Source organism: Portunus trituberculatus, chromosome 49, assembly GCF_017591435.1.
Source record: "Portunus trituberculatus isolate SZX2019 chromosome 49, ASM1759143v1, whole genome shotgun sequence".
Taxonomy (NCBI): Eukaryota; Metazoa; Arthropoda; class Malacostraca; order Decapoda; family Portunidae; genus Portunus; species Portunus trituberculatus.
The window spans coordinates 18,979,173-18,998,208 of record NC_059303.1 but is presented as its reverse complement, the minus strand read 5'-3'; the positions used below and the strand labels follow the sequence as shown (position 1 = coordinate 18,998,208).

Below are 19,036 nucleotides of genomic sequence, written 5' to 3'. Positions count from 1 at the left end.
TAATGTTATAATAAACTAGTATGTAAAGGAACAACATCATAGGGTAAGTGTTTTGAAAAAACAGAAAATACAAGTATTGGTACATACTAGTTACTTGAAAGAAAGCAACAAATTGAATAATGATCAATGGGATGCTAGAGGAAATCATTAAGAAAAAAAACTTAGTAATGATGATAAAACAAAGGATTAACAGGTTGTAGTTGTTAGTCAAAGGAAAAGACTGTATGAACAATCTGTATTCACTCTTACTGTTACTGTACATCTGCTAAAGAAATTGAAGGTTGGGGGGAAAGGGTGGTTAAGGAACATACTGTTCTTCATCATGCTCCATCAGCTTGTCATCTTCATCCCCTTTGTAGTCACTGTCACCTGTCCCCTGTCCTCCCATATGTTGCAGAGCATCCTGCTGTGCCAGGATATCTTGGAAGTATTGGGACTTGGTATGAGTAATGAAGGGCAGGAGATCTTTGATGTACAAAGCAGCTTGGTGATTGACGCATTTCTTAAGGAAAAAATGCTAATTGGACAAGAGACAGCTATGGGCTGTGTGCTGTATGCTCTCATTCGCTGGCTGATTCCCACTGATCTTGAGCCTGTCATGTTCTAAATTGATGTGCCACTAGGCTCAAGCACCAAACACAACATGTGCTTCCTGAGTCGATAGGTCGTGAGTTCACTGGCTTCTACAAGACTCAACCTTATTGAAGTCGGAAAACAGTGTGGCAAACAACATAACCAGATAGAGGAAGAGTTGCCAATTCCTCATTCCTTGAAAATCAGAGAGGCAGCACTTGGGGCCCCTATGGTTCTAAGGCCCTCATATATACATATCATACAATAATATAAAGTGACAAAAGATATCACTAACCCTCTTGACACTGCAGGTGAATTCAGATTTCTTCTAAGCCAGATTTTTGTGTTATCCCCCAAGTGGGATGTGTGGGAAATTAAAACATTTCAGGTTTGAGGTTAGGCTAGGTAAGAATATATAAAGCACAGTAGTGATTTATTTTCCAACGTGGTGTGAAGAATTGTTTAATTTTCCGCAGGTCCCACTTGTGGATACATAGAAAAAAGTGTCTTGGGAGAAATCCTTAGTCATTTTCAGCATCAAGAGAGTTAGTGACATTTTTTTACCACTTTATACTATAAGTATTATATGCTATTGGTTTTATGAAGGTGTAGAAGGAAATAGTAAAAGAATAAAGAGCCATAACTATACTGGACCATTACTAAGTGTGAATACTTTTCTACAGAAATAGTCACTCTCTCAAAGTTAATAGGTTACAGTTACTTCCATCACCCTTCAAGTTATTGATCATTCTGTTTGCACTCTAGTGAAGGATTTCACATACCTCCACCATGAGAAATTTCCCTTGGTTTTTTAATATAAGAAAATAAGAGAAGCTGCAGGAAGTTGATTATTTCCTTATATTTCAGGGTGCAAAAAAACCCTTTAAGGCTGTTACCAAGGCCAATATTGGTGATGCTCATGCCATGGGCCAGAAACCCATCACATTCCTAAGACAGGTATGTATATATGTGTGTGTGCTGTGCTGTATGGACTGTCCTTCATTACTACTCATGGGGCAACATATTGGTCTTGGGGATTGTGTTCTGAGAGTTCCTTCGTAGCTAATTCTACACATTGTTACATATCTCATATTTTTAGTTGGACGGGTTGTCTCATTTCAGCACTTCCAGGGTTACTTTTTATATAACTCTTTCATTACATGAATAAAAGTAAAATATGCTACCTGATATATGTTTAATCTTAACCTATGCCTTTCCCCAGGTCCTGTCACTTTGCTCAATGCCCAGCTTATTAGAAAATTCTAGCTTCCCTGAAGATGCAAAAGAGCGGGCCCGAGGTGTCTTGGCGGGCTGCAAGGGCTCTTCTCTTGGTTCTTACAGTGATTCTCCTGGTATTGAGATTATCCGACGACATGTAGCTGATTACATACAGCAAAGGGATGGCCAGCCGTCATCATGGGAAGACATTATCCTGTGTGCTGGGGCATCCGAAGGCATCAGGGTGAGATTGAAATTTGTTTTCAGCTCCATAAGCAAACAATTTGGAATTGAGTATTGAGGGGAAGGAAAGGAATTTGATAGGAATGAGATGATAGTTTCATATTAGTGGTATATTCTCAGATAATGACAGAATTTTCTCAATCAAAATTCAACTAAGAGTCAGCAGCAATGAAACATGAAAGATGCTCACAGCAAGAATTAAGTTTAGAGGACTATGAACAGATAACTTTGTAAATATTAAGACGTGGCATGTAGGTTTTATTACTAACTAATGTTTTCAGTTCTTAACCCCATCAAACTTGTGGTCCTGGTGGGAAAGTAGGGTTTTTGAGTGGAGAAAGCTAGAATATGGTCACATGTCACCTGTTACCACAAAGATAAGTGGAACTTTTGCTGCTGTTGTTATGATGGCCACCATTTTTTATATTACTGGAAAAAATCTCTGGAAATCTATTGTCAGAATCTCCAGAAATTGGTAAGGACACCAATCAAACCGAGGTTAGGTTAAGTTTGCAAATGCTAGGTTAGGTTAGTGTCCTTAAAGATAGACTAGATATCTGGAGAATTTCTGTAATATCAAAGATGGTGCTCATAATAACAACAGCAGCAATAATGCATTTATTTTTCATGGTAAAAGGTAGCACTTGACCATACTTCAGTTTCCACTACCCAAAAACCTTGCTTTCCCACCAGGTCCCCAAGTTTGTTTGGAGGGTTGAGAGCCAAAAACATTAGGAAATAGAGCTGTGTACCTCATCTTAGTATTTACTGATAAGTTTGAGAAATGCTAGTAAGAATTCACTGTTAACACTCAGCTGATGAAGTAACCAACTGTTATTGTGACCATATGGAAAATGTGAGTAGTTATGTCAATACTGACAGATGTTATTGGTTATTATTGTTTATTTATTTATTTATTTATTTAGAAATCTAATTTTTTCAGAGCATAATGAAGTTGATGGTGCAGCGTGAGAATGGAAACAGGCCAGGTGTTATGATCCCCATCCCTCAGTATCCCCTCTACTCTGCCAGTATTGATGAATATGATTTACACCAGGTTTGTGTCCGTGTTTCAAACGCCTGTGTGTATAGAGACATTGAAACAGTGGTGGCGCTGACCTTGCCACCTGCCCCAAGGAGCCACTCACCTAACATTTTTTGAATTAACTTGATTTATTCATTGCTTTAGGTAAAAAAAAATTACATTAAAGTGAAAGAATATGATTAATTCCTCAAGCTAGTAGGTGGTCAATTCATGGTGAGATTTTCAAGTTGGAGTGAGTGGCTGTTGTGTGGTGGCAGCAGCAGCAGAAGGTTGTCCACTGTACCATTTCAAGTGCATCAGCTGCTGATTTATTAATTAAGCATAATTTCATCTGAGAATAAATTTAACATAATGAATAATGAATATTGGTATAATAATTTAAAGGTTACAGTGAATGAGTTAATGCTGCTACTGCCTCCACAGTAAATATTCAATCAGACTGCAAAAATGCACCGTCACACATCTGAAATGTTCGCTCACATCTTTTGGATTTAGTTGTTGAACAGTACCTTACATATTTTAGTTAGGATGTGTGTCCTGTGAGAGGAATGTGTACAGTACAGGAGGGGTGGTGTCTCTCATGGAGCATTGATTGTTTTACTGGCATTGATGAGGGTAAGTTGGAGAGAGTTGGGAGGAGCAGTGTGAAAAGGCCTCCCAGTTAATTTTTTTCTTTTTTATGTAAGATAAAATGCTTGTAAGTTAGTTTGTATATAATGCTTTTTCTTCATTGATATCAAAAGTGGAGTATCCCAACAACTTAACCCCCTTGCATGATTAGAGGCAATTGCTTATATGTGTAATTCATTGTTTTTGCACAGAAGCTAAGCCACCCACACAGGTGTTTGATGTGAGGCCCTTGCTAGGTATACCTTTAGTGAACAAAGCTATGGTGTTTTTTCAGGTAGATTGGTGATGAAGCTGCCTGATTGAAACAAAGCACAGGATGGTATCCTGTCCAAAGAAGCTGAGGAACAGTTCTGGTATAGTCTGAAGATGACTTCCTTATTGAGATTTTGGTAAATTGTTTTTGACTTCAGAAACCAAGCTGTGACAGCGACCACAAAACTTCCTTCCACCTTAAGCTGATGAAATTATGATGTGATTACCATACTTAGGAAAGCAGATGATTGATGAATATAGACAAGTAATTGGGAAGTAGTAGCAACATTATCTTTGTGTAAATCTTTGATATTTGTGGATGGGAGTTTCATCATAGAATATTAAAAAGTGCCCATGAAAAATAGAATAGCAGGTGATGTATTGATATGTAGCACGTCTCTGGTATTATCAACTTTCCAGAAAGGCAAAAGAAATTAATCATGTGCTAAATTTGTCTGCATTGTATACTATTATGGTTCCTGCTGTCTTTGTGTGATGGTACGTAGCTGTGATACCACATTTTATGAGTTCGTGGAGTTTAAGGTCATGAACTCTATGTTCAGTAAAGCATCTACTGTGAGTGGGTAAGTTGGTTTGAGGGTTAGGTGGTGGAGAGTGGAAGTCCATTGTCGTGGCAACCCTCCCCATGAAATCGCTTTCAGTGTTTAGCGTGACCACCTGACAGTGGGAATCTATAAGATGGGAGATGGAGTAGAACTAGAAAAAGTGAAAAAGGAAAAGGACTTGGGAGTGACGATGGAAGAAAACAATCAACTGGTAAGCCATATTGATAGAATTTTCAGAGAGAAATATTATTTGCTAAAGAATATTGGATTAGCATTTCACTATATGGACAAAGAAATGATGAAGAAATTGATAAGTACTAAAATAAGACCTAGATTGGAATATGCAGGAGTTGTGTGGACCACCATAAAAAGAAACACAAGGATATTGGAGAGACTACAAAAATGGCTACAAGAATGGTTCCAGAATTTAAAGGGATGACATATGAGGAGAAACTAAAAGGTATGGATCTACCAAGCCTGGAACAGAGGAGACAGAGAGAGGGGATCTGATACAAGTTGATTAACGGAATGGATCAAGTGGAAAATGAGAAACTAATCCGGAGAGAAGACATTAGAAGCACAAGATCGCATAGTAAGAAACTGAGGAAGGGAAGATGTCTGAGAGATGTTAAAAAATATAGTTTCCTGGAAAGATGTTTTGAGACTTAGAACAGATTGAGTGAGGAAGTGGTGTCATCAACGAGTGTGCTTAGTTTTAAAGAAAAATTGGATAAGTGTAGATATGGAGACGGGGCCACACGAGCATAAAGCCCAAGCCCTGTAAAACTACAACTAGGTAAATACACACACACACACACACACACACACACACACACACACACACACACACACACACACACACACACACACACACACACACACACACACACACACACACTGCATAGCTCAGTGGTTAGCACACTTGTCTCACAACTGAGAGGGTCTGGGTTTGAGTCCCAGGAAGTGGTGAGGCAAATGGGCAAGCCTCTTAATGTGTAGCCCCTATTCACCTAGCCGTAAATAGGTATGGGATGCAACTCGAGGGGTTGTGGCCTTGCTTTCCCGGTGTGTGGAGTGTGTTGTGGTCTCATTCCTACCCGAAGATAGGTTTATGAGCTCTGAGCTCGCTCTGTAATGGGAAAGGCTGGCTGGGTGACCAGCAGACAACCATGGTGAATTACACACACACACACACACACACACACACACACACACACACACACACACACACACACACACACACACACACACAAACCCGGTAGCTCAGTGGTTAGAACGCTGGCTTCACAAGCCAGAGGACCGGGGTTTGATTCCCCGGCCGGGTGGAGATATTTGGGTGTGTCTCCTTTCACGTGTAGCCCCTGTTCACCTAGCAGTGAGTAGGTATGGGATGTAAATCGAGGAGTTGTGGCCTTGTTGTCCCGGTGTGTGGTGTGTGCCTGGTCTCAGGCTTATCCGAAGATCGGAAATAATGAGCTCTGAGCTCGTTCCGTAGGGTAACGTCTGGCTGTCTCGTCATAGACTGCAGCAGATCAAACAGTGAAACACACACACAGTCTGTTTTCATATTGTTTCGCAAGTGATTGGAGAAAATGTATAAGATATCAGATTAGACTGATTTCTTTTCATTTTACATGGTTTTTCCCTATCAAATTTTTATTGACGTAATAATTTCCTAAAACTCTCTCTTGTTAATAATTTTGTTTTATTTGAAAAAATCTGGGAAGGCGTCCCATTTTCGACTTGTGCTGCAGACAATAGAGTTAAGCAAACAAGGCAAACCAAGATAGCTAAATCTGTAATGGTAAATCCACTGAGTGTGAACCTTTTGAACCATCATATTTTGATTGGATGCTGTAATACTCTCCAGATTGGCTACTACTTGGAGGAATCAACCAACTGGGGTCTTGACATGGCTGAGCTGGAGCGAGCATACACAGAAGCCAAGAAAGTGTGTCATCCCAAGGCTCTGGTGGTGATCAACCCTGGCAATCCCACTGGTGAGAGGGAGAGAAGGGGTTTTCTGGGTGGAATATGAAAAACCTGCTCAAAGGGGTTCATAGCTGTTTGTTTATATACGTATACACTCATACCTCTCTTGCCATAAGGATTACCCACACATTCATCAATAATTTACACTTCACCACAATGTTGCAGTGATAAAGTGTAAATCTCTCTCTCTCTCTCTCTCTCTCTCTCTCTCTCTCTCTCTCTCTCTCTCTCTCTCTCTCTCTCTCTCTCTCTCTCTCTCTGATTCTGCTTTTCTCCTTCTTGTTTCTTGAAATACATCAGTGGGGGAGTATGAAGACCACTGCAATAATTGAAGCTTTTATTAACCTTTTTAATTGAGAGCTAGGTCAACTAAGTATATTTGTTGTAGTACTGCATTGTTTACTGAGTTTGTGGTATGTACAGGAAACATTGTACAGTAGTCAGGTTCCATTATTCACCTGTGCCTTGAGTTTGAATGTTGCTTTGTTATGAAAAGTAGTGGATGCATTATATTCTGTTCAGGTGAAAAGGAGAGACATGAAAGAGAAACGGACTCAACCAGTTCTTAATGTTCAAAGGTAGACAGGACATGGAGAAGTCTCAGTAATCAAGATATCTACCAACCACATATGTTTCTAGGTAGAGATGGGCATCAGTGTGTATTGGCTCATTGGTGTTGTGTTGCAGGTAATGTGTTACCACGGGAGAATATTGAGGCCGTCATCAAATTTGCCCATGAAAGGAAACTCTTCTTGTTTGCTGATGAGGTGAGTGTGTGTATTTACCTAGTTGTATTTACCTAGTTGTAGTTTTACAGGGCCTGGGCTTTATGCTCATGTGGCCCTGTCTCCATATCTACACTTATCCAATTTTTCTTTAAAACTATGTACACTCTTTGCTGACACCACTTCCTCACTCAAACTGTTCCAAGTCTCAACACATCTTTGCGGGAAGCTAAATTTTTTAACATCTCTCAGACATCTTCCCTTCCTCAGTTTCTTATTATGCGATCTTGTGCTTCTAATGTCATATTCTTCTCTCAGGATTAGTTTCTCATTATCCACTTGATCCATTCTGTTAATCAATTTATAAACTTGTATCAGATCCCCTCTCTCTCTTCTCTGTTCCAGGGTTGGTAGATCCATAGCTTTTAGTCTCTCCTCATATGTCATCCCTTTAAATTCTGGAACCATTCTTGTAGCCATTTTTGCAGTCTCTCCAATTTCCTTATGTGTTTCTTTTTATGGGGTCCACACAACTCCTGCATATTCCAATCTAGGTCTTATTTTAGTACTTATCAATTTCTTCATCATTTCTTTGTCCATATAGTGAAATGCTAATCCAATATTCCTTAGCAAATTACGTCTCTGAAAATTCTATCAATATGGCTTACCGGTTGATTGTTTTCTTCCATTGTCACTCCCAAGTCCTTTTCCTTTTTACTTTTCTAGTTCTACTCCATCTCCCATCTTATAGATTCCCACTGGTCGTCTTTCACTTTTCCCATTTCCATGACATGGCTTTTGTCCACATTGAATTCCATCTCCCATTTTTACTCCATTTCCAGATCTTGTTTAAGTCTTCCTGTAGTATTTCACAATCCTCTTTTGTTTAATGACTCTGCACAGTTTCGCATCGTCCATAAACAGATTTATGTAGCTGTTCACTCCCTCTGGCATGTCGTTTATATATACGAGAAAAAGTATTGGCGCCAATACTGACCCTGTGGCACTCCGCTGTCTACTGCTCTCCACTTGGACTATCTATTTTTTTCTTTTTTTTTTTTTTTTTTATATACCATGTGGGCTTTTCACGGAATTTCTGGGTTATACTTTTAGGGTACCTCCTATCTTAAAGCCCACCCGCTAGGAAACCGTTGCCCTGAGTGAGGAAGCCCAACCTACACTCAGACCGTGTAACTATCGTCCTTATTTTTCTCCCCCTCAAGTAATTTTTCATCCATCTCAATGTGCTTCCTTTTAAGCCACCCTTCTCCTCTAACTTCCATAGTAATCTTTCATGTGGCACTTTATCAAACGCCTTTTTTAAATCTAAATAAATACAGTTAATCCATCCCTTTCTCTCTTGTACTTTATCAACTATTCTAGAGTAGAAACTCAATAAATTTGTTACACATGACCGACCTTTTCTAAAACCAAATTGGCTGTTTGATAATAATTTGTTGTCTTCAAGAAACTCAATCCATTGCTTCTTTATTACTCTTTCACACATCTTACACATGACACTAGTTAGTGATACCGATCTGTAATTTAAAGGTTCTTCCTTCCTTCCACTCATGTGTGTGTGTGTGTGTTTACCTAGTTGTATTTACCTAGTTGTAGTTTTACAGGGCCTGGGCTTTATGCTTGTGTGGCCCCGTCTCCATATCTACACTTATCCAATCTTACTTTAAAAGTATGCACACTCGTTGCAGACACTACTTTTTTTTTGTGTGTGTGTGTGTGTGTGTGTAGAGAGAGAGAGAGAGAGAGAGAGAAAATTTACATGATCAGTCAGCTAATGTCTTGTTAAAATAAAACCATTTTGAAATAGAAATATTACCCATCTCCTTTTATTTTCCATTAATTCTGTTTCCTTTTCACAACCATCTTTTAGCTTATTTGTGTATTTCCAAATATATTATAGACAGATGAAGTAGACATCAAAATCTTACATTAGTGTTATGACAATAGTAATCACTGGTGCTGTCCTTCACACTATTGCCACTATTTCAACAGGTGTACCAGGATAACATATATGCCGATGGATGTGTGTTCCATTCCTTCAAAAAAGTCATGAAGGAGCTTGGTGAACCTTACTGCCATATGGAACTGGCTTCCTTCATGTCCTGCTCTAAAGGTGGGCAATGGAATTCCCTTTATACTGTATTACTGAACCTAGCGTGCACATATTTCAAACAAAATACTTGAAAAGTCATCGTAGTTTGCATGACATTTCTGTAAGAGCACAAGTCCTTTAATGCCCTTTAATTCTCACCAGCCAATTTGGGGTCATCACCAAAGCTCTCACACCCTGTTTCAGCCACTCATTAATGTACCAATTACACCAAAACCTTGCCCACATGTACCCATTGATCAGTGTCTCAGGTCTCAAGATGCTTTTCTAACAGTGGATAATTTTTTTAGCCTTTTTTTTTTATGAATTGACACTTTATAGGCATTTTTTCATATTCCTCTTGTATATAAAAAAAGATAGCAGTAAGAGAGAAATATTTAACATGCACATGAAGATATTCCAGTACAAAAGGAGAAAGAAAAGTGAAAGGCAGCGATGTGCATCCATGTCCATGATGTATGCTAGTCCATGAGGTGTCCTGCCAAACATAAAAGTGCTGAGTGCCAGATGGTTGATTCCATTATATCATCCTTCTTGCAGCTCCTACACTTACCATCATTTTATCATTAATTACTAGTAGTTGATGATCTTATTTTTTTATTCTAATAGATTTGACATTTTCTTTTGTGTTTATTTCTCATTGTGGGTGAAGTGAAAATTTCAGACCAGAAAGTTAATGCATTTTCTAAGTAGGATGGGAGGTGTTTTAGTGATAAGTGTTCCCCTGTCCTACAAGGAAAGAAAAAACTTGGCATTCTCATAATTATTGTCAGCTGCATCCAAGTGCTTTTATACCTACATATATAATGCATGGTGTTAATACAGTATGTGAACCATGGTCCCACTTATTACAGGGTACATGGGAGAATGTGGTCTTCGCGGTGGGTACGCGGAGGTCATTAACCTTGATCCAGACGTGAAGGCAATGTACCTCAAGAGTATTTCTGCCAAATTGTGTCCCACCACTCTGGGCCAAGTGAGTTTGTATCAGTGTAGCTTCAACTGTTTGGCAGGTGTGAGGCTTGACATGGCCTGGATGGCTGTGCACAATTTCCTCACTTGCATGGTTCAATACTTCATTAACTTGTATATCCTTCTGATTAGGTAATTTTATATGTGTTTCAGCTGCTTGACATGCTCATCTGACACTGTTCATATGTGGAACAGGGATTTGTTTAATGGTTTCTAAAAATTAAAATCTGTGGATTTTTCCATCCATTTTTCACTAACTTTGTTATTTGCATGTTTTCCACTCATGCAGCTGTCACACTAATTAGCAATATTTGTCAGCCCATCATGACTTACTTCTAAGGATTTAGAATATCTTGTTCCTGTTGATGAAGGAATAGTACTGAGAAAAAAATCAGGATGAACAGGACTAAAAAGTATTGGTAGGAAAGAAGTGTAAACGGCTTGGAAGGAATGCAATAAGATCTTAGGCAGACTGTCTTGTATGAATGTGAAGCATTGAGTGTAGGAGCACCCTGCTAGATATACAGTGGTGAGTTGCTTAGAGAACTAACCAGAATTTGCACATCCACAGGCTGCAATGGAATGTGTTGTGAACCCACCAAAGAAAGGTGATCCATCCTATGATCAGTTTATATCAGAGAAGTCTGCTGTGTTGTTGTCCCTGGCCCAGCGTGCCAAGATGGTGGTGGAAACGTTCAACTCAGTGCCTGGCATGTCTTGCAACACTGTGCAGGGAGCCATGTATGCCTTCCCACAGGTGAGAGAGAGAGAGAGAGAGAGAGAGAGAGAGAGAGAGAGAGCATGACAGGATGAACTGCTTGGCCAATTGTGGTGGTGTGCTTCACAGCAGTAGTTAGGGAGAAGTTTCTTTCACAGCCCAGTGTTATGTGTGAGCAAGCTGTGTCTTGATTGGATTTGTAAAGTAATTACAAGAGCTGTTTTAAATCACCTGTTGTAGTAAGGAGACGTGCTTGTTCAAGAAAAACACTGTTCTCACTTTGTGATTGTGTCCATATAATGTCACACCCTTATGTATCATTCTTATTAGTTGATTTAAAATGAGTTGCTAAATGTGATGCAAAACAAAGTGATGTAACTCATTTATTTACCTCCTACATCTATCACAACAATAATTTAATTAACATATTTACAAATGAAATAGTCATCTCTAAAATAAATAATAATAAAAAATCCAAAAGGTTCTGATATGAACATTTATTACTTGAATAAATTTGCTTCTATCATCCACTTTCCTTCATCTTATTATTTATCATTGTCTCCTTACCTTCATGTTGTTCGTTGTGCCCACAGATCCATCTCCCACCTAAAGCAATAGAGGCAGCCAAGGCAGCTGGCCAACTACCAGATGTGTTTTATGCATTCCAGCTGCTGGAGAACACTGGAATATGCATTGTTCCAGGTTCTGGGTTTGGCCAACGTCCTGGAACTTATCACTTTAGGTAAGAATGATGAGTCTCTCTCTCTCTCTCTCTCTCTCTCTCTCTCTCTCTCTCTCTCTCTCTCTCTCTCTCTCTCTCTCTCTCTCTCTCTCTCTCTCTCTCTCTCTCTCTCTGCAGCATGGCATTTTTTCATTATGGCTACCTTATAAAATTAATTGGGTGTGTTTTTTTAGTGACCTTTTTCCTCTCCCTTGGCCCACAGAACCACAATCCTGCCACAACCTGAGATGCTCAAGACCATGCTGGAGAAATTCAGAGAATTCCATACAAGTTTTGTGAAGCAATATCAGTAGAGAGGAGGAGGAAGAGAATCCCATGCCTTACTTAAATCTAATGGTGAGTGATCTTCATTGTGCTGTCGTACCTCGTGTTCTGGTATTTGCTGGTTGATCGTTTTAATTATTTAGTCATATATATATATATATATATATATATATATATATATATATATATATATATATATATATATATATATATATATATATATATATATATTTTTTTTTTTTTTTTATGCTAATATGTACAAATGGAGTGCTGTGAATTCTTAAGTGTTACATGATCTTGAGAAACTCTACATGTTCCTCATTAACACTTACTGCTGTCAGCTGATTGGATCACATGAAGGGAAACAACCTTTTGTGATGTAGCAGAGATAGACCAGCTTGACTGCCAGTGGTTTGATGTGGAGGGACATAGCTATACCTTGGTTGCTGACATATGTGCAAGGATAGGCAGTAAAGATATGTCTTATCCCCGCATAGAGTCTTTAAGACTTGGTGAATTTTAGCTTAGTTTTATGGTGTGTGTGTGTGTGTGTGTGTGTTTCACTGTTTGATCTGCTGCAGTCTCTGACGAGACAGCCAGACGTTACCCTACGGAATGAGCTCAGAGCTCATTATTTCCGATCTTCGGATAGGCCTGAGACTAGGCACACACCACACACCGGGACAACAAGGTCACAACTCCTCGATTTACATCCCATACCTACTCACTGTTAGGTGAACAGGGGCTACATGTGAAAGGAGACACACCCAAATATCTCCACCCGGCCGGGGAATCGAACCCCGGTCCTCTGGCTTGTGAAGCCAGCGCTCTAACCACTGAGCTACCGGGTGTGTGTGTGTGTGTGTGTGTGTGTGTGTGTGTGTGTGTGTGTGTGTAATAATTTACAGGCCAGCATTACACATGTAGTCCTATCTCCATATCACGTATATCCAGTCTTTTGGTACTCATCCTTTTGCCAGTGCAACCTTTTCATTGAAAATTCCAACCTTTATTTCCTTTTTGGGAAGCTGTTTTCCATGTTGTATTGGGCATCCCCATCACTACTTTTATGTGAGTGAGAGTGTTTTGAGATGATATAGAGAGTATGAGTGTATCTATCTAATTGGCTAAACTAGAATCTTGAATTCACATAGCCAGCATATCTGCAATACATTTACTACAAAGATACGGAAATGTTGCCACTATTACTTACTTACTGGTAATTGTGAAATCTCTATGGTAAGGAGGGAATTACATGCATTACTCTTTCCTGTTCCAGAGTCTCCATCCTCAGCAAGTGTTTCATTCAAACCATGAAGCACAAGCCTGCTTCCACTGTGCTTCCTTCACCATTCACCAGCCACTACTCTTCAAGCTCTACACTTTTATTCTAATTCATAAGAAATTTAATTATGTGCACTTGTTGTCTCAGCACAAACTTTGATATTCAGCTCACAGGAAGGAGCAGCCTATCTCTTGTAAATGTTTTGTATATATTAAAACCAATGTTCTTTTTCTTTCTTTTTTTTCACTAAATTAATTTGTAAGGATGGGAATCACGTTTCTATGAATTTGTTATTTAGTACTCAAAAACATTTCAAAAGGTTATTTTCTTATGTAATTATTGATAAAAACAAATACATCTTCCTATTCTAGAATTTTCAACATTTCCAGCCATTGTGGCAGATTCTCCTGGCTCACAGATGATCACATTGCCATGCAGTGCCATCACTGAAGATAAATTAAGAAGTGTACTTATTATTTTTGCTGATTCTCAAACTTCATAAATTTTTTAATCACATTGGCATACACAGTGCAACCTCTGAGGATACAACACAGTTTACCTCTTCCCATGACAGATTCTCCCAGTTTATTGATTATCATTTTGGCATGTAAAGCATCCTCTGAGGATGCAAAAAAGTATACCTATTCTCATGGCAGATTTTTCTGTCCATAAATTTCCACAATAGCATGTAGTGCAATACTGAATGATACTCAAAAAGTGTCCCTATTCTTTCAGCTGGTTCTCCTAGTCCTTGAATTTTTTTTTATTCATATGGCATGCATTACAGTATTTGCAGAAAGTCTTGACACCATTGGGTCGGCGTCACATTGTTTTATGAGACCTACCAGGGTTGTAAAGTGGGGCTGAACAGCTAACTGAGATGACTCACACACTGGTGCTTGTGCTTGAGAGAGTAGAAGCTTGCCAGTTAGTGATCCAAAAAAGATCAGGACATCTTGCCTTCACGGAATTGTAGTTGTGAGCCTCAACCACTTATCATGAAAAGAAATTATGTTGATTCTTTGGTGTTAAGACTTTCTACAAATACTGTACAGTCTTTGAGTATACACAAAAATGTGTACCTATAATTTTTGCCAGTTGCACTGAAAATCTCTTTGGAAACAGTGCATGTAGTAATCAAACATCATGTAAGTTTCACATAGATAAAAACTTGGCTTCCATTATGGAGGCTCCACTGTCTGATTTTGTTGTAGTTACACATAAATCCAGTCAGCAATTTTCTTACATCATTACTGAATTCTCTTTGTGTCTTGTATGTAATAAGAATACCATTGGCTGTGAAGTCACAATCCTTGTCTTACAGTTTAGCAGAATTTCATTAGGTTTATGAATGTTGCCACAAAAGTCATGCTATAAAAATGTCTGTTTTGTGTTCAATGAAATCACCACCACCAGTGACTGACCAGTGTTGTGGAGTGGAGATGAGCAAGAATCGAGAGGCAAGGACAGAGGACAAGATTTTCTCTGGCCATGATGATCAGCAGTGAACCGTCCAGTTGTTGATTACAACAGATGAATCACTAATTGATCTCATCTCATTTCACAGAAAAAGAAGAAAAGATTAGAAAATCTAGGGCACTCCTAGAAAAGTTATTTATTCCTAAATAAGAATTTTGTCGGGTATGAAGGATAGGTTTCAATATGCAATATGGTGATGGTTAGTGGTGAAGTGTTCTACATCAATGTATCGCAAAAATTTAGGACACTTCTAAAAAAGAAATTGACCAATAGGATAAGAGTTTTGTTTACAAAGGAAAAATAAAGTTCAAGATGTTTATGATATGGCTTAGGGCTCATTGTCAAGCCATTATCCACATTTATGGTTGTGATGGTAAACATTTACAAATGTAAGAACATAAGACTATAGGGAAGTGGCAAGGATCCACGGAGCAGTCACTGTGTATCTGTGATCTGATTAAAGGTGACATCCACATCCATGCCACACACAAACAATATTTTGTGGTGAATGTACAAAGTGAGACTGAAAAGAAAGAAAGGACAGACTCCCTATTACCCAAGGAGTCACCACATCATATAGCATATAGCAAATATCCTGAAAGCACCTGTGTCTACCAGATGTCTTAATTCAAATTATATCCACATTTATTTCCTCAAACTGCTAAATACATGCTAAGGTGTGACATCCATATACTTGCATATCCTCTTTGATGTCTGAATTCAATCTGATACATTTCTAGTGAGAGTAATTTGAATGTACTGCAGTATGTTGTCTGGAAAAGTATATTCTCCATACACTAAGGTAAATTAGAAGTTCCATCCTCTGCCTCCCTTCCTCACCACAGGCAAGATGGTGCCCCTGAGGGGTTGTGTGGTGCAGTGGCACAAGCAGATGCTAAGAGTACACCGGTGAGAATGAATTATCCAATGCATTTTAGATGTCACTGTAACCTGTTATCAAATAGTGTATCACTGCAAGCAAAAATGTGATATGATTATAATCTTAGATCTGGCATAACTAGCCTTGCTGGTATAGGTCTGTAAGTGTGACTTTGTGTTCGGTTTCTATATGCTGGCCAGCCACACAAGATGTATACAGTAATCCCAAAAGATGCGTAATCCTGATGTATTTTCCCACGCTAGCATTCTCTACATATTCTGATATTTTATTGTTGATATTAATATGATTTAATTTTTGTCATAGAATTGTTTCATAGATTTTGTGTATATTAAAGCATATAAAAGCAGAGTAATGTGTTTAACTACCACACCAGTGCAAGAACACAAGCATGAAGATGAGGGAGAAGAGATGACTTAAAACCAACAAACAGGTGTGGTAATGAACAGCTTGTCACTACATACATAAGACTATGTGCTGCTCTTGTGGAGATTTTTATGTGCATACAATATTATAATATTTTATCATGCTTCAGTTCAAAAGAGCATTTTGAAAATTTTTTTTTGCTGAAATTGTTTAAAAAAGTAGAAGAAAAAGAAGGAATTAAAAAATCTTGAAGGTAACATTGCAAACACCACCACCTGAACACTGCTAATCTAACAACACAGCCACGTGACAAAGCATCAGTGTTACAGTGACAAGCAAAACTGAATTGTTCTTAAACTTTGCACTTCTTCATTATTGCAAGTACAATTTTTTTTTTTTTTTTTTTTTTTTTGTATGTATTAAGTTGTCGTCAATCTATCCCATCCAGAAGGAAAAAAAATTAGGGTAATGCAACATTTCAACAATCATGTAACAATTTTAAAGCAACTAATTTAAATACTGCATTCATTTATATGTTCAATTATTCATTTATTTACCTTTTGCATTTACTATTATTATTATCATTATCATTATTATTATTATTATTATTATTATTGTTATTATTATCATTATTATTATTATTATTATTATTATTATTATTATTATCATTATTATTATTATTATTATCATTATCATTAGTATTATTGTTATCATTAACAACAACAACAATAATAATAATAATAATAAAATTTTTATTATTATTATTATTATAATCATCATCATCATTATCATTATCATCATTATTATTATTATTATTATTATTATTAATTTTACTATATTATTATTATTTTTCTATTTATTTATTTTTTTTAATGATGGTAGTAGCAGTAGTACTAATAGTAATAGCAGAAGCATTATGATTATATCATATGTCATTTTCATTCATTCATATATATCATAATGCGTATTTTGATTTGTTTCTCTCCGCCCTTCCTAGCCGGTGAGGAAGCGAGGTGTGAGCGGATGACACGACTGAGAAATAAGTCCCGTGTGCGTTGTTATCCAATTTGCGTATTCTTTTAGCCAGACAAGCTGATGACTGCCTTGTCCTTGTTAATCTCTCTCTCTCTCTCTCTCTCTCTCTCTCTCTCTCTCTCTTGTGTGTGTGTATTTACCTAGTTGTAGTTTTACAGGGCCTGGGCTTTATGCTCGTGTGGCCCCGTCTCCATATCTACACTTACCCAATTTTTATTTAAAAGTATGCACACTCGTTACTGACACCACTTCTTCACTCAAACTGTTCCACATCTCAAGTCTCAACACATCTTTGTGGGAAACTATATTTTTAACATCACGCAGACATCTTCCCTTTCTCAGCTCTTTACTATGCGATCTTGTGCTTCGAATGTCATATTCTTCTCTCAGGATCAGTTTCTCATTATCCACTTGGTCCATTCCGTTGATCAATTTATAAACTTGTATCAGATCCTCTCTCTCCCTTCTCTGTTCCAGGGTTGGTAGATTCATAGCCTTTAGTCTCTCCTCATAATGCCATCCCTTCAAATTCTGGAACCATTCTTGTAGCCATTTTTTGTAGTCTCTTCAATTTCCTTATGGGTTTCTTTTTAAGGGGTGTCCAGACTACTCTTGCATATTCCAATCTAGGTCTTATTATAGCACTTATCAATTTCTTCATCATTTCTTTGTCCATGTAGTGAAATGCTACTCCAATATTCCTTAGCAAATTATATGTTTCTGAAAATTCTATCAATATGGCTTACTGGTTGATTGTTTTCTTCCATCGTCACTCCTAAGTCCTTTTACCTTTTTACTTTCTCCAGTTCTACTCCATCTCCCATCTTATAGATTCCCACTGGTAGTCTTTCACTCTACCATTTCCATGACATGGCTTTTGTTCACATTGAATTCCATTTCCCACTTTTTACTCCATTCCCAGATCTTATTTAGGTCTTCCTGCAGTATTTCATAATCCTCTTTTTGCTTTATAACTCTGCACAGTTTCGTATCGTCCGCAAACAGATTTATGTAGCTGTTCACTCCTTCTAACATGTCGTTAATATAAATGAGGAAAAGTATTGGTGCCAATACTGACCCCTGTGGCACTCCGCTTTCTACTGCTTTCCACTTGTACTTCATATCTTTAACTACCGTCCTTATTTCTCTCCCCCCTCAAATGATTTTCCATCCATCTCAATGTGCTTCCTTTTAAGCCACCCTTCTTCTCTAACTTCCACAGTAATCTTGCATGTGGCACTTTATCAAACGCCTTTTTTAAATCCAAATAAATACAGTCAACCCATCCCTTTCTCTCTTGTTACACACGACCGTCTTTTTCTAAAACCAAATTGGTTATTTGATATTAATTTGTTGTCTTCAAGGAACTCGATCCATTGTTTCTTTATTATTCTTTCACACATCTTGCATACTGTGTGTGTGTGTGTGTGTGTGTGTTTGTGTTATAAACATACACACCCACACACACACATCGCGTAGTGTAGTGGGTTAGCACGCTCGACTCACAATCGAAAGGGCCTGGTTCGAGTCCCGGGAAGCGGCGAGGCAAATGGGCAATCCTCTTAATGTGTGGCCCCTATTCACCTAGCAGTAAATAGGTACAGAATGTAACTCGAGGGATTGTGGCCTCGCTTTCCCGGTGTGTGGAGTGTATTGTGGTCTTAGTCCTACCCGAAGATCGGTCTATGAGCTCAGAGCTCGCTCCGTAATGGGAAAAACTAGCTGGGTGACCAGCAGACGACCGAGGTGAATTACAGAGAGAGAGAGAGAGAGAGAGAGTTTAGTTGATATCTTCAGAAAGAAAGTTGGCAGGTAATTAAGTGCTACTATAATAGTCCAATTCCTCTCTCTAATTTTCTGTGTGGTGGTAAGGTGTGCAGGAGACGGAATGGGCAGGACAAG

The 19,036-nt window shown here is 38.2% G+C and overlaps 1 protein-coding gene across 1 annotated transcript in view; it reads left to right on the top strand.

The window, feature by feature from the left end:
• The window catches only part of LOC123499220 (alanine aminotransferase 1-like), a 17,046-nt gene extending 962 nt beyond the window's left edge, over window positions 1-16,084 (top strand). The window contains exons 2-12 of the mRNA XM_045246971.1: window positions 1,441-1,530; window positions 1,796-2,035; window positions 2,978-3,091; window positions 6,398-6,527; window positions 7,207-7,286; window positions 9,258-9,378; window positions 10,230-10,351; window positions 10,919-11,104; window positions 11,659-11,807; window positions 12,010-12,143; window positions 13,351-16,084. Of these exons, the coding sequence (XP_045102906.1) occupies window positions 1,441-1,530; window positions 1,796-2,035; window positions 2,978-3,091; window positions 6,398-6,527; window positions 7,207-7,286; window positions 9,258-9,378; window positions 10,230-10,351; window positions 10,919-11,104; window positions 11,659-11,807; window positions 12,010-12,100 (1,323 nt within the window). The 3' untranslated portion in view covers window positions 12,101-12,143; window positions 13,351-16,084. The remainder of the gene's footprint in view (window positions 1-1,440; window positions 1,531-1,795; window positions 2,036-2,977; window positions 3,092-6,397; window positions 6,528-7,206; window positions 7,287-9,257; window positions 9,379-10,229; window positions 10,352-10,918; window positions 11,105-11,658; window positions 11,808-12,009; window positions 12,144-13,350) is intronic.
• The last annotated feature ends 2,952 nt before the right edge of the window (window positions 16,085-19,036 follow it).